The 16,297-nt window shown below is 46.5% G+C and overlaps 1 protein-coding gene across 3 annotated transcripts in view; it reads right to left on the bottom strand.

Moving 5' to 3' along the window:
* plxna4 (plexin A4) overlaps window positions 1–16,031 on the bottom strand; it is a 301,066-nt gene extending 285,035 nt beyond the window's left edge. For all 3 annotated transcript variants that reach the window (XM_056301621.1, XM_056301622.1, XM_056301623.1), the window contains exon 1: window positions 14,713–16,031. In XM_056301621.1, the coding sequence (XP_056157596.1) occupies window positions 14,713–15,957 (1,245 nt within the window). In that variant the 5' untranslated portion in view covers window positions 15,958–16,031. The remainder of the gene's footprint in view (window positions 1–14,712) is intronic.
* Window positions 16,032–16,297: the final 266 nt, after the last annotated feature.

Here is a 16,297-nt window from a genome sequence, read left to right as displayed (position 1 = left end):
TCTCTGTCCGCCTGCCAGCGCCAGCACAAAGAGAGCTCTCTTCTGGACTGTGCAGAGGGATCAGCAGATACTGAGCGCCGGAGAGAAAAAAGGAGAGGGGATGCAGCGAGAGAGCAAGAGAGCGAGGGCGAGGGAGAGTAACAGAACATACATGAGAGAGGGAAAGGGAGACTGGCAATGAGAGACAGGGGGAAGGGAGAGAGACGGAGACAGGGTGTTGCTCAGTGCGATTAGCAGGGGCTGAAAGAGATCCACTCTCCAGCGCTCTCTGATGTATGGCCTAATCTGGGCTCGTACTGTCGGAAGGACTCCTTCTATTGGCCGCTAGTTCAGGAAGTTAATGACGCATTTTCAACCACAGAGAGATTTTGCTTCATATCACTGCCCAGCTTGACTACTGGAGAGTCCAGTGCAGCCCCGTCCGAGCCCTTCTAGCCAATCGACTTTTACATCCATTATTCTACTGCGCGTGTCCATCGTAATGCCATGCGACCCCCCTGTGCATCTCAGCGGGGGGATTCTGCACCTTGCTTAATGTCAAGAGGAGCCTCTTGGTAACATCTGCTGCATGTGTTTAGCCCGTCTTAATGTAATTCGTTGATTATATGGGGACACCTTCCTTGGCAAAGAGACTCGGGAAGACGGCGACGGGAAAATGGAAAACAAAATCCCTTTGACTTCCCTTTGTATAGTCAGCCACTGGGGCCTCCAGTATTTTCCTCTTATCCCCACGGTGTACGATGACTGGCCTGCCAGGATGACTGGCAGCGCTGAAGAATTACTATATTGCGGCTAAGTGTGTTTGCACCGTCCACGGTTAAAGAAAATAATGCCAACATTCAATTTAAATACAGCAAACCATAACCCACGTGACGCCCAGGACAACTGTCATTTTCAACCGACTCAGCTCCCAAAATGGTATGAATGGCTGTTGCTATGTGGCGCTAATTGAGATGTGCGGAGGGGCACTCGAATTAGGACGAGGGAGTGTAGCATGTGGCTGTCAGCAAGAATCCTCCAACACAAGTATTACATTTGCCCCGTGTAGTTTCCTTTTTGGTTTGTGTTCTCTTAAAAAAAAAAACAGACGACTCATGCCCACTTAGTACGATTATGTCAGTGATTATGTTAATAATGTGTCGCTGAGATCTGCGTTGAGGGGGGTGTGTACGACCGATCGGAGAAACGCAGTGCGGCCCACGTCCCCGGCCTTTTCCTCCGCTTGTCTCCGCACGTGCGTGCTCGTGGGTCCGCCGTCAGCTGGGCCGTCGGTCACAATGCCGCCAACGTGTATAGTCTGTCTGACCGCCGATCCATGACGCCCTCCATCACACTACCAACGCGTGACCGAGCACACCCTCCATGATACGCACACGCACATACATGCGCACAAACACACACACACACACGTAGACACAAGTGACACATTAGATAAAGTAATACACACACTATACACAATATATACACACAACGTACTATGAGATGTACACACACACACACACACACACTTTCTCCTTTCCGCTTCCCTGTGGAACTAGGGGGCAGTCTAGGGGGAGCGCAGAAGAAGACCTACCGTCTTCTTCTGCGCTCCCATCCGTCTGTTCCTGACTCCAAACGGCTTCTCATCATATCCCCTCTTAATGTTCAATGCCTTGCCTATAGGCTGTATATTTATAGATACAGATCCCCTGTCTGCATCCACAGTGCCGTCTGTCTCTTCTTCTGTACACTTTCCCCCATCGTCCTCTCCTCAGCGAGCGTCTCTGGAAGCCCTCCAGCTCCACGTCCCTCCATCCCTCACTTCCATTCATCAGAAAGGCTCCCCTGCTTTTAGATGACTTCCTCAGAGAGAGAAAGGGGGGAGGGGGGGGACAGAGGAGACGATGCCCAGCCTCAAAGGCCTAGTGTGCAGTCCTAGTATATGGGAAATGTGTACATATATACACATACTCTCTGTCTCTCTCTCTCTCTCTCTCTCTCGCCCTCTTTCATGCACACAAACAAGCTGATGCGGGGATGTGTGAAGCATATGCCTGTGATCCCCAGCTGGCGAGCTTCGGATTAAAGTGCTTCCAATGTTTGGCTCCACTGTGTTTGTCAAAACACTGGACAAACAGACGACAAACAGAAACACTGCGGGTACTGCATATATACAAAAACTCAGGTGCTCACCCACACGTAAAAACCCGCACAAAGTCGTCCTGCAAAAGTAACACAACTCTCTTGTTTGTGAAACGCACACAGGCACGTCCAGCATATGCACCAACACCCCATGACGAGCGGGAACACCGTTCACAAAAGCGACCCACTCTGTGTGGGAGAGAGACTGAGAGCCGATGAGCAGTTCATTGTCTCGGTGAGCACGCGGTCATGGTGAATGTGTGTCAAAGTGGCGGGGTTAGGTGCTCTTTAAATCACGGAGCTGTTTGGTCCTCCACGGGGCATTTCAGCAGACGGGGTATTTTTGCACGGCTCCAAATGAATAGCGCCCCAAATCTGGCGTGAACGTGCGGCCGTCGGAACGAAGTAAAGGAGCTGTCACCGGCTAGATATAACGCCCCTTTTGTACGGCGCCCCAGAGGGCTTCTCCAAAAAACCACTCACAATGACTAGGAGTGAGGAGGGCACTAATGTGTGTGTGTGAGTAGTCGCGCACATGCGCACACGCGCGCGCGCGCACACACACACGCGGCTGGCCGATGTGATGCCCAACAATGATGTCATCTTGATAAGCCGTGCCATCAATCCTCGGCAGATCAATAGTTTATAGGATGCAAAGTGGGATGTTGTCATGGGCCTGTGCACATTTGTATTAGAAGTGTGTACAGGCAAATCGATGTGTGTGTATTAGAGTGCAAGAGTACATAAAGAATAATGTGTAGGGTCAGCCCGTCGCTCGGCGTGAGCCTCAGAAGAGGCGGGTCTCTCTGGGCGCCTTGTCGCGTTGGTGCGATTCAACACAGGGAAGCGGGTTTCCATCAGCGTTTTTTGGTATTTTCGTGCTCATACCTGCGGACGGCGGGAGCAACAGATAAGAGGTGTGGAACAGGGAAGACCGCCATCCAAGTAAGAACTAATGGAAAGAGCCGGGGCAATAACTTCACCTTGTCGTTTATTGTCTTCCAATGGCGTTGTGTCAGGATGACATCCGGACATTGTCGAGACCATTTTTTACATGTGAATGAATGATCGTGAGAATCTATTGCACACCATTTTTTTTCACAAAATGAGTATTATTTTAAATAATATGAATTTTGCTTTAATAGTGTAACCGGTTATTTTCTTGCCCGGTGCGGGATTCAAAACGAGTTGTACTGCTCCACAAGGCGACGTCACTAACCGCTCGGCTAAAGGGTCAGACTCGTTAGCTAGGGGCTAACGTGTCTTATTCGTAGTTTACAGTCGTCACTCTCTCCCGGAAGCGCGCCCTCGCGCTTTGTTATTCCCGCGCTCCGAAGAGACTTCTGAGGATCTGCACACTTCCGGATCCCACCGCTGCCGCGGTGGGATCCGGAAGTGTGCAGATCCTCGGCTAAAGGGTCGGCTAAAGGGTCAGACCCGTCAGCTAGGGGCTAACGTGTCTTATTAGTAGTTTACAATACTGTACTTTACGATACCACAAGTTTAAAGCTGGGCTCGTAGATATGGTGTTTGTGCATGCGTACGCAGACGTCGGCGTCACACCTCACGCCGTGTTGCATGCAAAAAGAGAAACCCTCGCTGTGACGTGAGGGCCTCCAAAACAGGAGGGTCCTTATTCCAGGCCGGACCGTGGCTGCTTGGGAGAACACGAAATCAGGCGGTGTGCAGCTGTGTCACAAGTCGTATGTCAAGTACAAAAACATTCAGCAAAAAGAATCCTGAGTTGAGTTTTTGACAACAGAATTTAGTTCTGACGGCAAGAGAGGAGGAGGAGGAGGAGGAAGAGGAGAAGAATGGATGAAAAGCAAGAATCTAAAGAAAAAAATAAAAGGCATCCAAATCCAATCCGGTCAGGTTTGAAAGGCACGGGCCAACTGGTCAAAATATGACGCAGGAAGCAGGAGACACTTGTTTAATCACAGAATAATGATACCGTGATGGATTCTGACCTTTAGAGAGGGGTATCATGTATGGAGATGTAATTAACAAGCCAGCCAGCAGACTAGCAGGTGTGTGTGTGTGTTGGGGGTGGTGGGGGTGGGTGGGGGGGGTAGTCTGGAGGTCCTTAATGAATCCACTAGCATTTCCCTTCCTGAGGATGTGGCCTAGACTGACTCATCATCTGGCAGACACTGATTAAGCCCCGCAATCAGGAGCAGGGTGATGAAGATGGCCGCCTCAAGAGAGGGTGGCCGCATTAAGCGGAAGAAGAAAGGAAAGGAGAGGACTGGCAACCTCGAGACGAATGAGAGAGGAAGAGCGGGGAATGTCAGGTGGTAAGTAAGAACATGAGGATGACCTTATTTCAAGTGGACGATGAGACAGAAAGGAGACAGGGAGAGAGCCAAGGAGAGAGTCTGTGTGTGTGTGTGTGTGTGTGTGTGTGCACGCACCTGAGTGTGTGTGTGTGTGTGTGTGTGTGTGTGTGTGTGTGTGTGTGTGTGTGTGTGTGTGTGTGCACGCACCTGAGTGTGTGTGTGTGTGTGTGTGTGTGTGTGTGTGTGTGTGTGTGTGTGTGTGTGTGTTTGCATGTATGCGTGTGTGTACGCGTTGTGTGCGTTGTGTGCGTGTGTGTTGGGGGTGTCCAAGGAAGAAGTCTCAAAGAAACAGAGGTGGCCGAGTAGAATAATCTAATTAATTGGAATGGATTTAGAATGTGAAGTCAGTTGCTGATGACAAATGTGGAAGAATAGCCCGTGGCATGTCGGTTAATGACATGTAATTAATGGTCATTAGCAGGAGGGAAGCGGGAGAGCGCTTGCCCGTCATGGATGTACAACGCAGCCTTGTAATTCTCCCTTGCTTGGAGAACATCTACTGCACCGGCTGCACCTCTGGAAAGCGCTGCTACAGGGGGAGGGGGGGGGCTGTGTGACTGTGAGTGAGAGAGAAATGAAATGACAGCACAAGAATGGCAGCTGCTATTTTTATAAAGAGAGGGAGCGATGGACGGAGAGCGAGAGAGCGGCAAAGGCAGTGAGCGATGAATCAAAAGTGAATGAGAGGACAGAGCGCGTGTGTGTCTGTGTGTGTGTCTGAGAGAGCGAGAAGAGAAGGAGAGAAAGGGGGGAAGTCACCGCTTCGCCGCTGTTTTGGTGTTGTGTTGTTGTTTTCTGCTGACGCAGTGAGCACGGAGGGATTTTATAGGTCACATGCCACTTCACAATGATCTATGGATGCAGGTCCTTTGCAGACTGATACTGTTGAGCACGCATTATGTGGCTCAGCCGAGCGTGGCCATTTGGGGGGGGGGGACGCATCCTCCCCCCCCTCCTCCCCTCTCTCTTCATCCATCCCTCCTCCCCTCTCTCTTCATCCATCCCTCGCTCTCTTTTAATCCCAGGCTCTCTCAACTTCTGCCCCTCTCTCCGTCTATCCCTCTCTCACCAAGCCTCTCTCGCCGGAGATGTGATGTGGGGAGAAAACAAAAGGCTGGCTGGAATATTGATGCGCTCCTGTGCCGCCGCCGCCGCCGCTGCTAAATGCGTATGTAAACTACTAATAAGACACGTTAGGCCCTAGCTAACGGGCCCGTTGTTAGCCCCTAGCTAACGGGTCTGACCCTTTAGCCGAGCGGTTAGTGACGTCGCCTTGTGGCGCAGTACACTCGTATCGAATCCCGCACCGGGCAAGAAAATAACCGGTTACATTGGTGGCAGCGGTGGGATCCGGAAGTGCGCAGATCCTCAGAAGTCTCTTCGGAGCGCGGGAATAACAAAGCGCGAGGGCGCGCTTCCGGGGAGGGTGACGACTGTAAACTACTAATAAGACACGTTAGCCCCTAGCTAACGGGTCTGGTCCGTTAGCCGAGCAGTTAGCGATGTCGCCTTGTGGTGCAGTATACCTCGTATCGAATCCCGCACCGGGCGAAAAAATAACCGGTCACACTTATAAATGCAGCAGTGAGCTTGAAGTATATCCATATTTTGACAAAGGATGTCTTTTTGCGCCGTTGTATTTTTTACCTCGTTTACAGTTCCTGGTGTTTTATCGTGTCTCGAGCCATCAGCGTTTCATTCATTCTCCCCCCCCCCCTCCCAGCGGCATCAATGGCTGCCCACCGAACCAATCCTGTCATGGAGGTTTAAGAACCCGCGAGTTAAAGGCCAATACAGGGTTGCTTCCTATCGCAGATCATCACTTCAAATCCTCCTACGGTAACTCGGCCACCTTTAACCCGGGCTTTTGAGTAATTCCACATCCCCATGCATGTCCTGAAATAAGCCGGGCGCGGCTGCCAAGCCAAACCCAATGGGAACACTTTGTAGTCTGCAGCGCTCAATGTTCAGGTCAACTTGTGAGGGTAAGACTGGATCGGCGCCAGTCTTTGTTACACCGCTAACATCTAGTGAAATACTTTCCAGATGTGTAAACAGCCGAAAACTGCAACTGTGTGTAGGGGGGAGTAAATAAATGTGTTTTAGTCGAGTTTGATTCGAAGGTGCAACCTGAAAGGGGCTTGTCCGTTATTCAGTTCATCAAAGTGGACTGACAGCCAAAGCTGCTGGATGAGACGAGGACAGGAGTAAAAGAAAGACGAGGCAGCTTTCTAACATTCATATTGGGTCTAAGAGACTATTAAACAAATCAGCACTGGTTTCCAAATGCAAGGGTGGTTATCAGAAGTGTGTGAGTTGTCTTTGGCTAGCCTGTGTCTATTCTTACCTGTCATTTAGTTTGGTTCATCCACGCAAGATTGCACTCGTGTGTGTCTGTGCACATCTGTAAAAAAAAGGGGGGGGGGTTTCCAGCAACACCTCTCTGCTCACACCCAAACCAAGTTTCCCAACACACCACTGCCCCTCAGTTCATCAAGACATGTATAAAACCCACTCTCTCTCTCCAGTTTAATGACAGGACAGCCTGATGTCCTCAGTAGGAACCATATGTGAGTTTCTGCTAGGGCTGGGTATTGGCAAGGACCTCATGATATGACACGTATCACGATACATGGGTCATGATACGATGCACATCACGATACATGGATCATGATACAATACATATCACGATACATGGGTCATGATGTGATACGTATCACAATACATGGGCCATGATACGATACGTTTTGCGATACATGGGTCATGGTATGATACGTATCACAATACATGGGTCATGATACGACACATACGTCATGATATGTATCACGATACGTGGGTCATGATATGACATGGGTCATGATACGATACTTATCACAATACATGGGCTATGATACGTTACATGGGTCATGATACGATACTTATCACAATACATGGGTCATGATGTGATACATATCATGATACATGGGTCATGATACAATACGTACATATACATGGGTCATGATACAATACATGGGTCATGATACGATATGTATCACAATACATGAGTCATATACGATATGTATCACGATACATGGGTCATATACGATACGTATCACAATATACGGGTCATGATACGATATGTATCACGATACATGGGTCATGATATGACACGTATCATGATACATGAGTCATATACAATACGTATTATGATACATGGATCACGATACGATACATGTCATGATACATGAGTTGTATCCAATATGTATCACGATACATGGTCACGGTATGATACATATCACGATACATGGGTCACGGTATGATACGTTTCACGATACATGTATCATAAACGATACGTATAACGATACATGGGTCATGGTATGATACATGTCAAGATACAGGGGTCATGGTCATGATACGTATTGCAATGCAAGGTGATATGAGACATATTGCGACATACTGCAATACGCCACATAATTTGCTGAAAATGTAAAAATATAGCTGAAAATACAGCTTGCTGTGTACCATCTGGGTAGTCTAATATTTACATCATATTATATTTTGATAACTCAGCAGAAAAATTGAGTCCAAACTATTTAAATTAAAATTTCCATTCCAATTTATTAGAATAGTACTTGTGTTGCACAATGCATGCTGTGTCACTGAACACACTGGACGCAAATCTAGATGCCATAACATTATATGAAGACAAAGTGTGCATATTAAGTATAATTACTGTGTCACCGAACACACTGGACTGAAATCTGTTCAAAACATGAATAATTATTTTAATGTATCGATACGAAGGGGCTGGAAAATCGATAAAGTATCATGAAAGAAATACTCCAATACTGAGCTCTATTGATTTTTTATTTTTTGCACAGCCCTAGTTTCTTCCTTGTTTTGGCAAGTGTGTAAATGTTCTCTCTGCAGTACAGCAAAAGAATTGTGGCATCATATCTTTTGAATTTGGATACGTGTGACTACATGTACATATACATGTGAATACATACTTCGAATACATATGGTCTGTGTGTGTTTATGTGTTTGTATAGTAGTCCAGCCAAGATATCATAATGAGCCTTAGGCCTGTTCAGCCTCTCTAATTGGAGGAAAAACACATCATGTTCAAAATCCCACAGACAGCATGAAAGGGGGAGAAGCAAAGAGAAGCAAACAAGAAAGAACGAGGAAAAGAGAGAAAGAGAGCAACATATCCATAATACAACACTACTCTCATCCTAGTTGCATCAATATGGCGACAGCCAACACACACACAGATGGCAATTAAAAACTGTAATGATCCGTTCCTCTGCCCATACCATGTCTTTCTTCTGCTATCTAAAGAGAAAGGGGTTTTTTTCCCACTGAATTAGAACATATGCACTGTATTTATATGTATGTATGTGTGGTCACACGAAGCTTACAGTATGTGGCATTTATAGTTTTATTTATGGGGTTAAAAGTATATTTCTGCATTTACTTAAACACATGAAAATTTACATTTTCATCTAGCAAGGATTTAGTACCGTGGTCATCACCACGGTGTCGGGTCTATACCATACAACGTGCTGCTGAAGATAATTTGCAAGTCCTTCTAGGCCTGTGCGGATGTGAAAGACTTCTAACTGTACCTTAGATTCAGTTATCACAGACAATGTATCATACGGACACAACATCACAGACATATGGACACGGGCAGCCAGTTATCGTCGTAGCAAACTGTTGCCATAGTATGTCAGTCGCTGGAGGGAAGCAACAGTAGGTGACACTCGGACCTGCCTGTGATGGCGCGCTGATACAGTGTCGCGATTCACGCAACTGGAAACTTTGAATTACATCAAAGGGAGTATGAGAGGACAGAAAGAGGACAAGAAACGGGGAGTGAGACTCCCGTTTTCTAATTCCGGCTCCGGTTTTGTGATTCTTCAAATTAGACTTTCATATGAGTGCAGGAAGCCAGAAAGCAGCCTGCCTTTTCACACTCCTTCGAACAACCTTGTTTGGCATGTGTGTGTGTGTGTCTGTCTGTCTGCCTTGGCTCACCACCTCACCACACACCAGGGAGGTAGGAAAAGAAAAGATGTGAACGACGAGGCAAAAAGAAATTCCTGACAATATCCGAGACACAACATTCCCGTTCGTGCATCATTTCAAGTGGCAAAGCAATTAATCGGAGGCTAACAACCTGCGATTCTTGTCAAATTGACTGTGGGATATTTGGCAGATGTCCATCATAAACAGAGCCATACTTGCACAGACATACACACTCACAGAAGGTAAGTGTCATGTTTCCCCCGACTCTTTGCCACACGTTGTGTTTCAGTGTAAAGAGTACTCGCGAGAAACACACATGGTCCACATTCACTTTTTAGGCATAAACTAATGTTTTCAGGATTGGCCCTCAGAATGTGATTTGTGTGTGTGTGTGTGTGTGTGTGTGTTTGTGTGTGCACGAGCATATGCATATAAGTCTCATGTGACAAATCACAACTTGAACCTGTAGCATATATGGCATCTAGTTTTAACTGCACCACTTCAGCCTTCAGGAAGAATGTGGCCATGTATTGTTTAGTCCCTCTCTCTGCCTTATAAGTGGCGGCCTCTGCCGTAGCCATAGTTACAGATGTTGGGGCAGGCACAAGAAGAGAGAGCAAGAGAGAGAGAGAGAGAGAGAGAAGTCATCTATCTCTGGTAGTGTCTGCCACCACTAGTTCACTGGGCTCTAATTTATGCGTTGGCAGCAGCAGTGCTGTGGCGCACGCTGAAATGGCGTCATTCCTCACCGCTAACCCTCATGTCCTCCCACACAACACCTCCTCCTGCTGACAGCTCCACCCCAAGCCTGATTTATCTGGCCCTCAAAAGGCAGACAAAGGGGGCCCGTCACATGCGCCTTGCCATAGATAGATTAATAGGTAAACACTGTGATTCCAAGAGAAAACACACCACCGGACCTTGGCTGTCATCCATATATAATGTCTAGAGACGCAGCACGGCAAAGGTCGGAAAAATATGGACCGGGCAGCAAAAGGGGAAAGATCATGTTTCTGAAACCCAACCCCGCCAACTGACCAATCACATCCTCAGATTAAAGGTGTATGACTGTCCAGCTCTATAATTTGTCATCTGTAGTTCTATGTACCAGAGATTATCAACGAAAGAGTTATCAAGAACATGTCAAGGCACAGCAGCTAAATAAAGATATCAAGTCCACATTTTCATATTATTTAACCCCTGCCCCAAGCTACGGATCAGTATTCACAATAAAAAAACCGAGAAAGCCAAAAAATGCAAGCTTTCTTAACCAGAGGCACACATTTAATTGATGTATTGTTTTGTTCTCCCTGCTCTCATCCAGCCCTATTTGCTGTCTACAGAAAGGGCATATTTTGAACAGTGAGGAGATGCATGGGCCTTGATTATGTAAAGAATCTACACGTTTCATGAGTTTCTTGCTATGTAGCAACATTCAGCAAGTCAATTCCTGTAAAAAAAAAAAAAAACATGGATGCCACTGGTGGATCTATACCCTGAGTGAGTCTCTTCTATGGGCGCCTTCTGTCGCCTATGTTTACCCTGTAATCTGTGCCTTCCAGCACCAGAGAGAACTCAAAGTGAGCACAGCGTGATTCATTTGGCTATGCCTGCTATTTAGAGGAACATGATTACCCTAACAAATGGACTCTTAGATCAAGGCAATTTCTTATTTCTTGAGGCTGTCGGCATTTTATCAGTGAGCTAATATGAGATCGAGGGGGGAAAAAAGTCGCATAATGGAGCTTTGGCCGCTTATGAAAGACTGTCTAAAGATCTGACATCCAATCTTGTGTTTTGTGTGTACAAAGTGAGAAACCTAATGAACTGGATCACTGAATGCATAATGCTTTTATAGAGGAATGAAATTATGGGAACTGAGTTTGTGCGATGGGCTGCATTGTTTGAGAGCTGAGCAGATTGAAAGAGGCAGCGGCTGGTTAACATCACCCATTAATGAAAAGAAATTTTAGACACGCACAACAACGTGGTGCTTCTGTACACCTCCTGCAGGGGACTACGCTCTTTATTGTAATGTGGAAGTGAGCTTTGACAACCCATCTACCTCCAGGAACACTCACCCGTGGTGTCCATCAGTTAGAAAAGATTCTCTAACAGAATGAATCAATGACGTGGCTTTAACAATGTCATAGATTAAAGAGACAGTAGACAATCGTTTTGCTTTAACTTGTCATTAAGAAGTAAATGTTGATTGCACAGGTGTCATTATTCTATAGTGCTGGTCCCTATATAGTACCTCGCTTTCACTAAGCAATTCTATCTGTCACTACCTAACGGGAAAATGAAGGCTCGATTTACGGCACAAAGGAAGTGCATCAACCATTGCACAACCAAAATAGGAAGAGGATAGCACTTTTGTTTTCCCCAGTAGCTATCCCCAGTAGAGGAAATGGCTGCTGGAGGAACAACCGAAGTGACAGGGGAAACTCTACTCAGCAAGAGAAAAAGAAACCCATTGATGGAGGAAGTAAAGAAGGCAAAGAGGGAGAGGGATAGAAACAGACGTAAAACAAGAGTGACACAGGTGGGCATTCACTGGATGGAGCGAGCTCCAATGTTGTATCTGACTCTGTTTCCCCATTGAGATCTGTTAGACGAACTAGCCAGACAAAAGCATTCGCATGGAAACAAGTTAGCCATCAGTTATGATTAGGTTAAGGTAAGTGTTAGGTTATCAAGTGTCCCGGTGTTGTATCTAACGCTGACTAGAGGGGACAAATCTTGACGGGGAAACAGAGTTCGATACAACGCCCAGGACTTGAGAGGGTTCCAAACCAACATTCAGTTGGCATTCCTCCTACTGGATCGGTAAGTAACACAACCTGCCTACCATCAAAGCTACCAGGTGTTTTACTCTGTCTTTATCATACGAGTGAGATCGAGGTTTCTAGTTCAAATTGGGATTCTTGCGGTTGTTTCTTGCTTGGAAAGTATCCTGGCTGCTAATAAATGGAACTCGTGTCTTTGGAAATGCTGGGGGGGGGGGGGGGGTTTGAAAAGTTGTCTACTTAGTGGGCTCAAACATTTAGGGTGTTTTTACACCTGAGCTGTTTGGTCAATTTTAATCGAACCCCCTTTTTGTGTCATTTTTAACTGTTCTGTTCTGTGAAGCACTTTGTAGCCCCGTTTCGAAAACTGCTATACACATAAAAAATTATATTATCATTATTATTGTTATTGGTGCGGTTTGTTTGGGCAGGTGTGAATACAGCAATCGCACTCGGGTGCAGACCAAAACAACTGGACTGAGACCTTTTTGAAGAGGTGGTCTCGGCCTGATTACAAACGAACTCTGGTACAATTCATTTGTGGTATGGACATGATCCGACCCAGATCCAACCCAACTGCAGGAAGCGTTGCACATTTTTCAGATTAAACTAGCTCCAGTTGCCAGCTGTGCTGTGCATTATGGGCTAAGGGCGAGCTCTGTCAACACAGAAATGCCCACTGAAGTTAGCAAGTCTTCTTCGCGTAAGATGAAGCAACACATTGTTGTCTAGATGTTGCCTTGAAGTGCATTCAGAAGTGCCATTCTGCTCGAATATTTTGGGAATATTCTGGCTTGGTATACAGCCCAAACAATGACTGCAATCATGAACAAATGCCAGTTCTGTCAATGGTCCTTTTGGATAGCTATCCCCGGCCCGAAGAAAAACAGAAACTCTCCTTTCTGTGCTTGCCAACCCCACAAGATTTCTGACCAATGAACAGAGTAACAACTCCCATGTGGCTTTTGTTGATAAATTTAGGTTCGCTTGAGATTTTGCCATGTGAAATCAAGCCGAACCAAAGACAAAGGTCAGCAAAGTAGCAACTCATCCACTGATTCGGACCAAACGGACTATAGCTGTGAAAATGCCCTTACACTTCAAATAGAAGTGGCACCCATAGGTCAAGCACAATTACAATACAGTACTGGATGTTTGAATGACAAAAGGTGTGTCAATGTATATGCATAGCGTGTGAAGGAAAGCGTGTTTAAATGTAACTGTGTCTAAAACATCACAGCACAAACCACCAACAAAACTGTATGCAGAGGAAATCTACAAGATCTGTCCTCACATTGATTTAATTTTCTTAAACAAAACCTACAGTGAAGCAAAAATATGTTCAGTAATGTTAATTTATCCAGCTCAAACTTCAAGTTAAAGGCAACTAAAGAGCAAACACAATAAAGTAGCATGGTTTTTCCTGCATTGGCAAGCTTTGGATGGCTGCCAACACATTTTCTGATAGTGCAAAAGTGGAAAAACAATAAGTGAAATAGTTTAGAATCATTTGGGTGCCGCGTGACTGAACCACCGAGTACAGGTCAACACCTCGACATGGTGACTCACAGGGCAGAAAACACAACACCAGAGATCTCTTGATACGGTGGTGCAGACACGACCTCCACTTGCGCTGTAGTAACTCCATAATGACCTGTGGCGTGTTGGTTGAGATGATGAAAGCTGTTTAAAGAAGCTTAACGCCTCAAACATTTAGTTCAAATCAACCAAGTAGCATTTAACACCTCAAACAACAACGAAAAAGGGCGCAGGATTACTTTTAGGCCATTTTATCAGCATTAACTTTTATGTATCATTCTGGCCAGCTGCTGGATGACAAACACACAACTGTAAGTTGATTTTCCTTCTGTTTTATCTTGAGTATAAAGACTTTCTAGCCATTCTTTAAAGCCAATTCTCAATATTAGCATACAGTTTACTTATAATTCCAATCTGCTGATCAAATTTATTATCCATCAAAATTGCTGCTACATGATTATTTCAGTCTCCCTATGGATTATATTTTAAGGATGAAAGGAGGGAAGACGTCAAAAATAACAGCTCTCTCTGCCAGTGGAACGAAGAGGGAAAGATGGCAGAAGGTGATGATACCAATAAGAATTAGACCTCTGCTGCAAGAGCTTTGACCAATAATTGAGGGGGTAAAATGTTTATTTCGATAGGTATGATGTTTCAACAGCTACTATAATAGTGAAAGTGCATTATAGCCTTCACAAGAGGGGACTCTTTAGCAGCAGCCCATTTTATTCCAGGAAAAAACTCCAGAGCAGGCATAAAAAGCTTTCAGGAAAAGCCAAATTGTTGGTATAAGGATTTGTGTGTGTGTCTGTGTGTGTGTGTGTGTGTGTGTGTGTCTGTGTGTGTGTGTGTGTGTGTGTGTGCGTGCATGTGTGTGTGTGTGTTCACATATGCATCCTAGTAGTACTCACAGCACTGCTGCAGGGGATGTCTTTGACTTTGAGCCAAGCCAGATCGAGTGTGCCCTCTCCCTTGTAGCAGGACTGTAGCCTCTCTTTGATCTTCTCATTGATTTTGCGCAGGGAGAAGACGCACAGTGCCGAGTCCTGCGAGGCCTGGCGTGGCCGTCTCTTCTGGCCTTTGGAGAAGACGGCAAACAGGACATCATCATCGGGTGCCACATCCAGTGAGCGCGCCAGGATGGCACCAGCCTTAGACAGGTACGCTGCCTGGAGCAGGCGGTACTCCACGTTGCCGCTGACACAGCCAATGGGCACCTCCACATAAGAGTTGAAGGCAGTGTCTGCCTTGCAAAGGCGGACTATCTTGGAGGTGTAGACCTGTTCTCGGCCTGCAGAGGACGACCCCGTGGTCGGCCCACCTCCCATCTCAGGCTGCAGAGTCAGGAAGTAGACAAAGTTCCCACTGGCAAAGCCATAGATGTAGTATATGTCAAAGTCTGGAATGACGGTGAAGGTGTCGGAAGGGATCTTGATCATAGAGGCTACAAACTCGTCATGGAAGACATAGGCGAACATACCATCCTCCTCAGAGTTCCGGGCCAGCTTCCGGCTGGAAATAGTTGGGAAGTACTCAGGTTTACCGTCCACCGCCGTGGCTACAAAGAGCATATCGGGAGAGGCATTGCCATACGACACAATGACACCAAACACCGAGCCACTCTCGTTGACACCAGAGAGGTAGTGCTCCTTCTTGTGGAAGGGCTCTCCCAGTTTGAAGAGGTCATCTAGGCGGAGGAGTTTACAGATGCCCTGGTAGAGGCTGCCACATGCCAGTAGCCGGTTCTCCCTGTAGTCTATCAGCAACATTTTGTTGACATTGTTGGTGAGTGTCAGCGGTTCACTGCAGGGCTGGACAATGCGTGGTGGGTAGCACTTACGGTTGTCCTCATCTGGGCCAGTCTGATGAGTCACCTGGACCTCTAGACCTGGAGATAGTTTGTATATGCGGTTGACCGCTCCCAGATAGACATTGCCATTGCGATAATCCACCGCCAGGTGGTTGAAGGTCCACTCGGGATTTTCAACACGAAAGGAGGCGTACTCTTCCTCCTGGAGAGAAGCTGTGATCACCTGGGAGCCGGCACTGTGAGCCTGGGGAGTACGTACCACTGTTTGTGATGTTGCTGGAAGAGCCACACTTAACAGGAAGCAGCAGAAGAGGACGCAGGTCTGAGTCCTGGTGAGAGAGGCCATAGTTGTGTGGAGGCAGGCTTGGTGCGGAGTGGGAAGGGGCTGTGATCCAGTACTCTCAGCCAATCAGTATCAAGCCTCTCTTGAGATGCAGGACATTATGTTCCTAAAAGGATGATAAGAAAAAAAACAACACCTGTCAAGACCAGCAACAGGAAAACTCTAGCTTGTTCTAACAGTTTATACACATATACGTATATGATAAGGCAAATGGGTATTACAGGCCACACACTAAAGATGCCTGCATAATCTCTAATCAATGAAGAAATGGGCAGAAAACACGGAGGGGGGGGGTAAATTGTAGGGGGAAAGTGAGTGCTTCCAGAGAATTTTTTGCCGGTAG

This window comes from Lampris incognitus (assembly GCF_029633865.1).
Source record: "Lampris incognitus isolate fLamInc1 chromosome 3 unlocalized genomic scaffold, fLamInc1.hap2 SUPER_3_unloc_1, whole genome shotgun sequence".
Lineage (NCBI taxonomy): Eukaryota > Metazoa > Chordata > Actinopteri > Lampriformes > Lampridae > Lampris > Lampris incognitus.
Note: the sequence above shows the minus strand (reverse complement) of the source record. Positions and strands in the feature narration are given on the sequence as shown.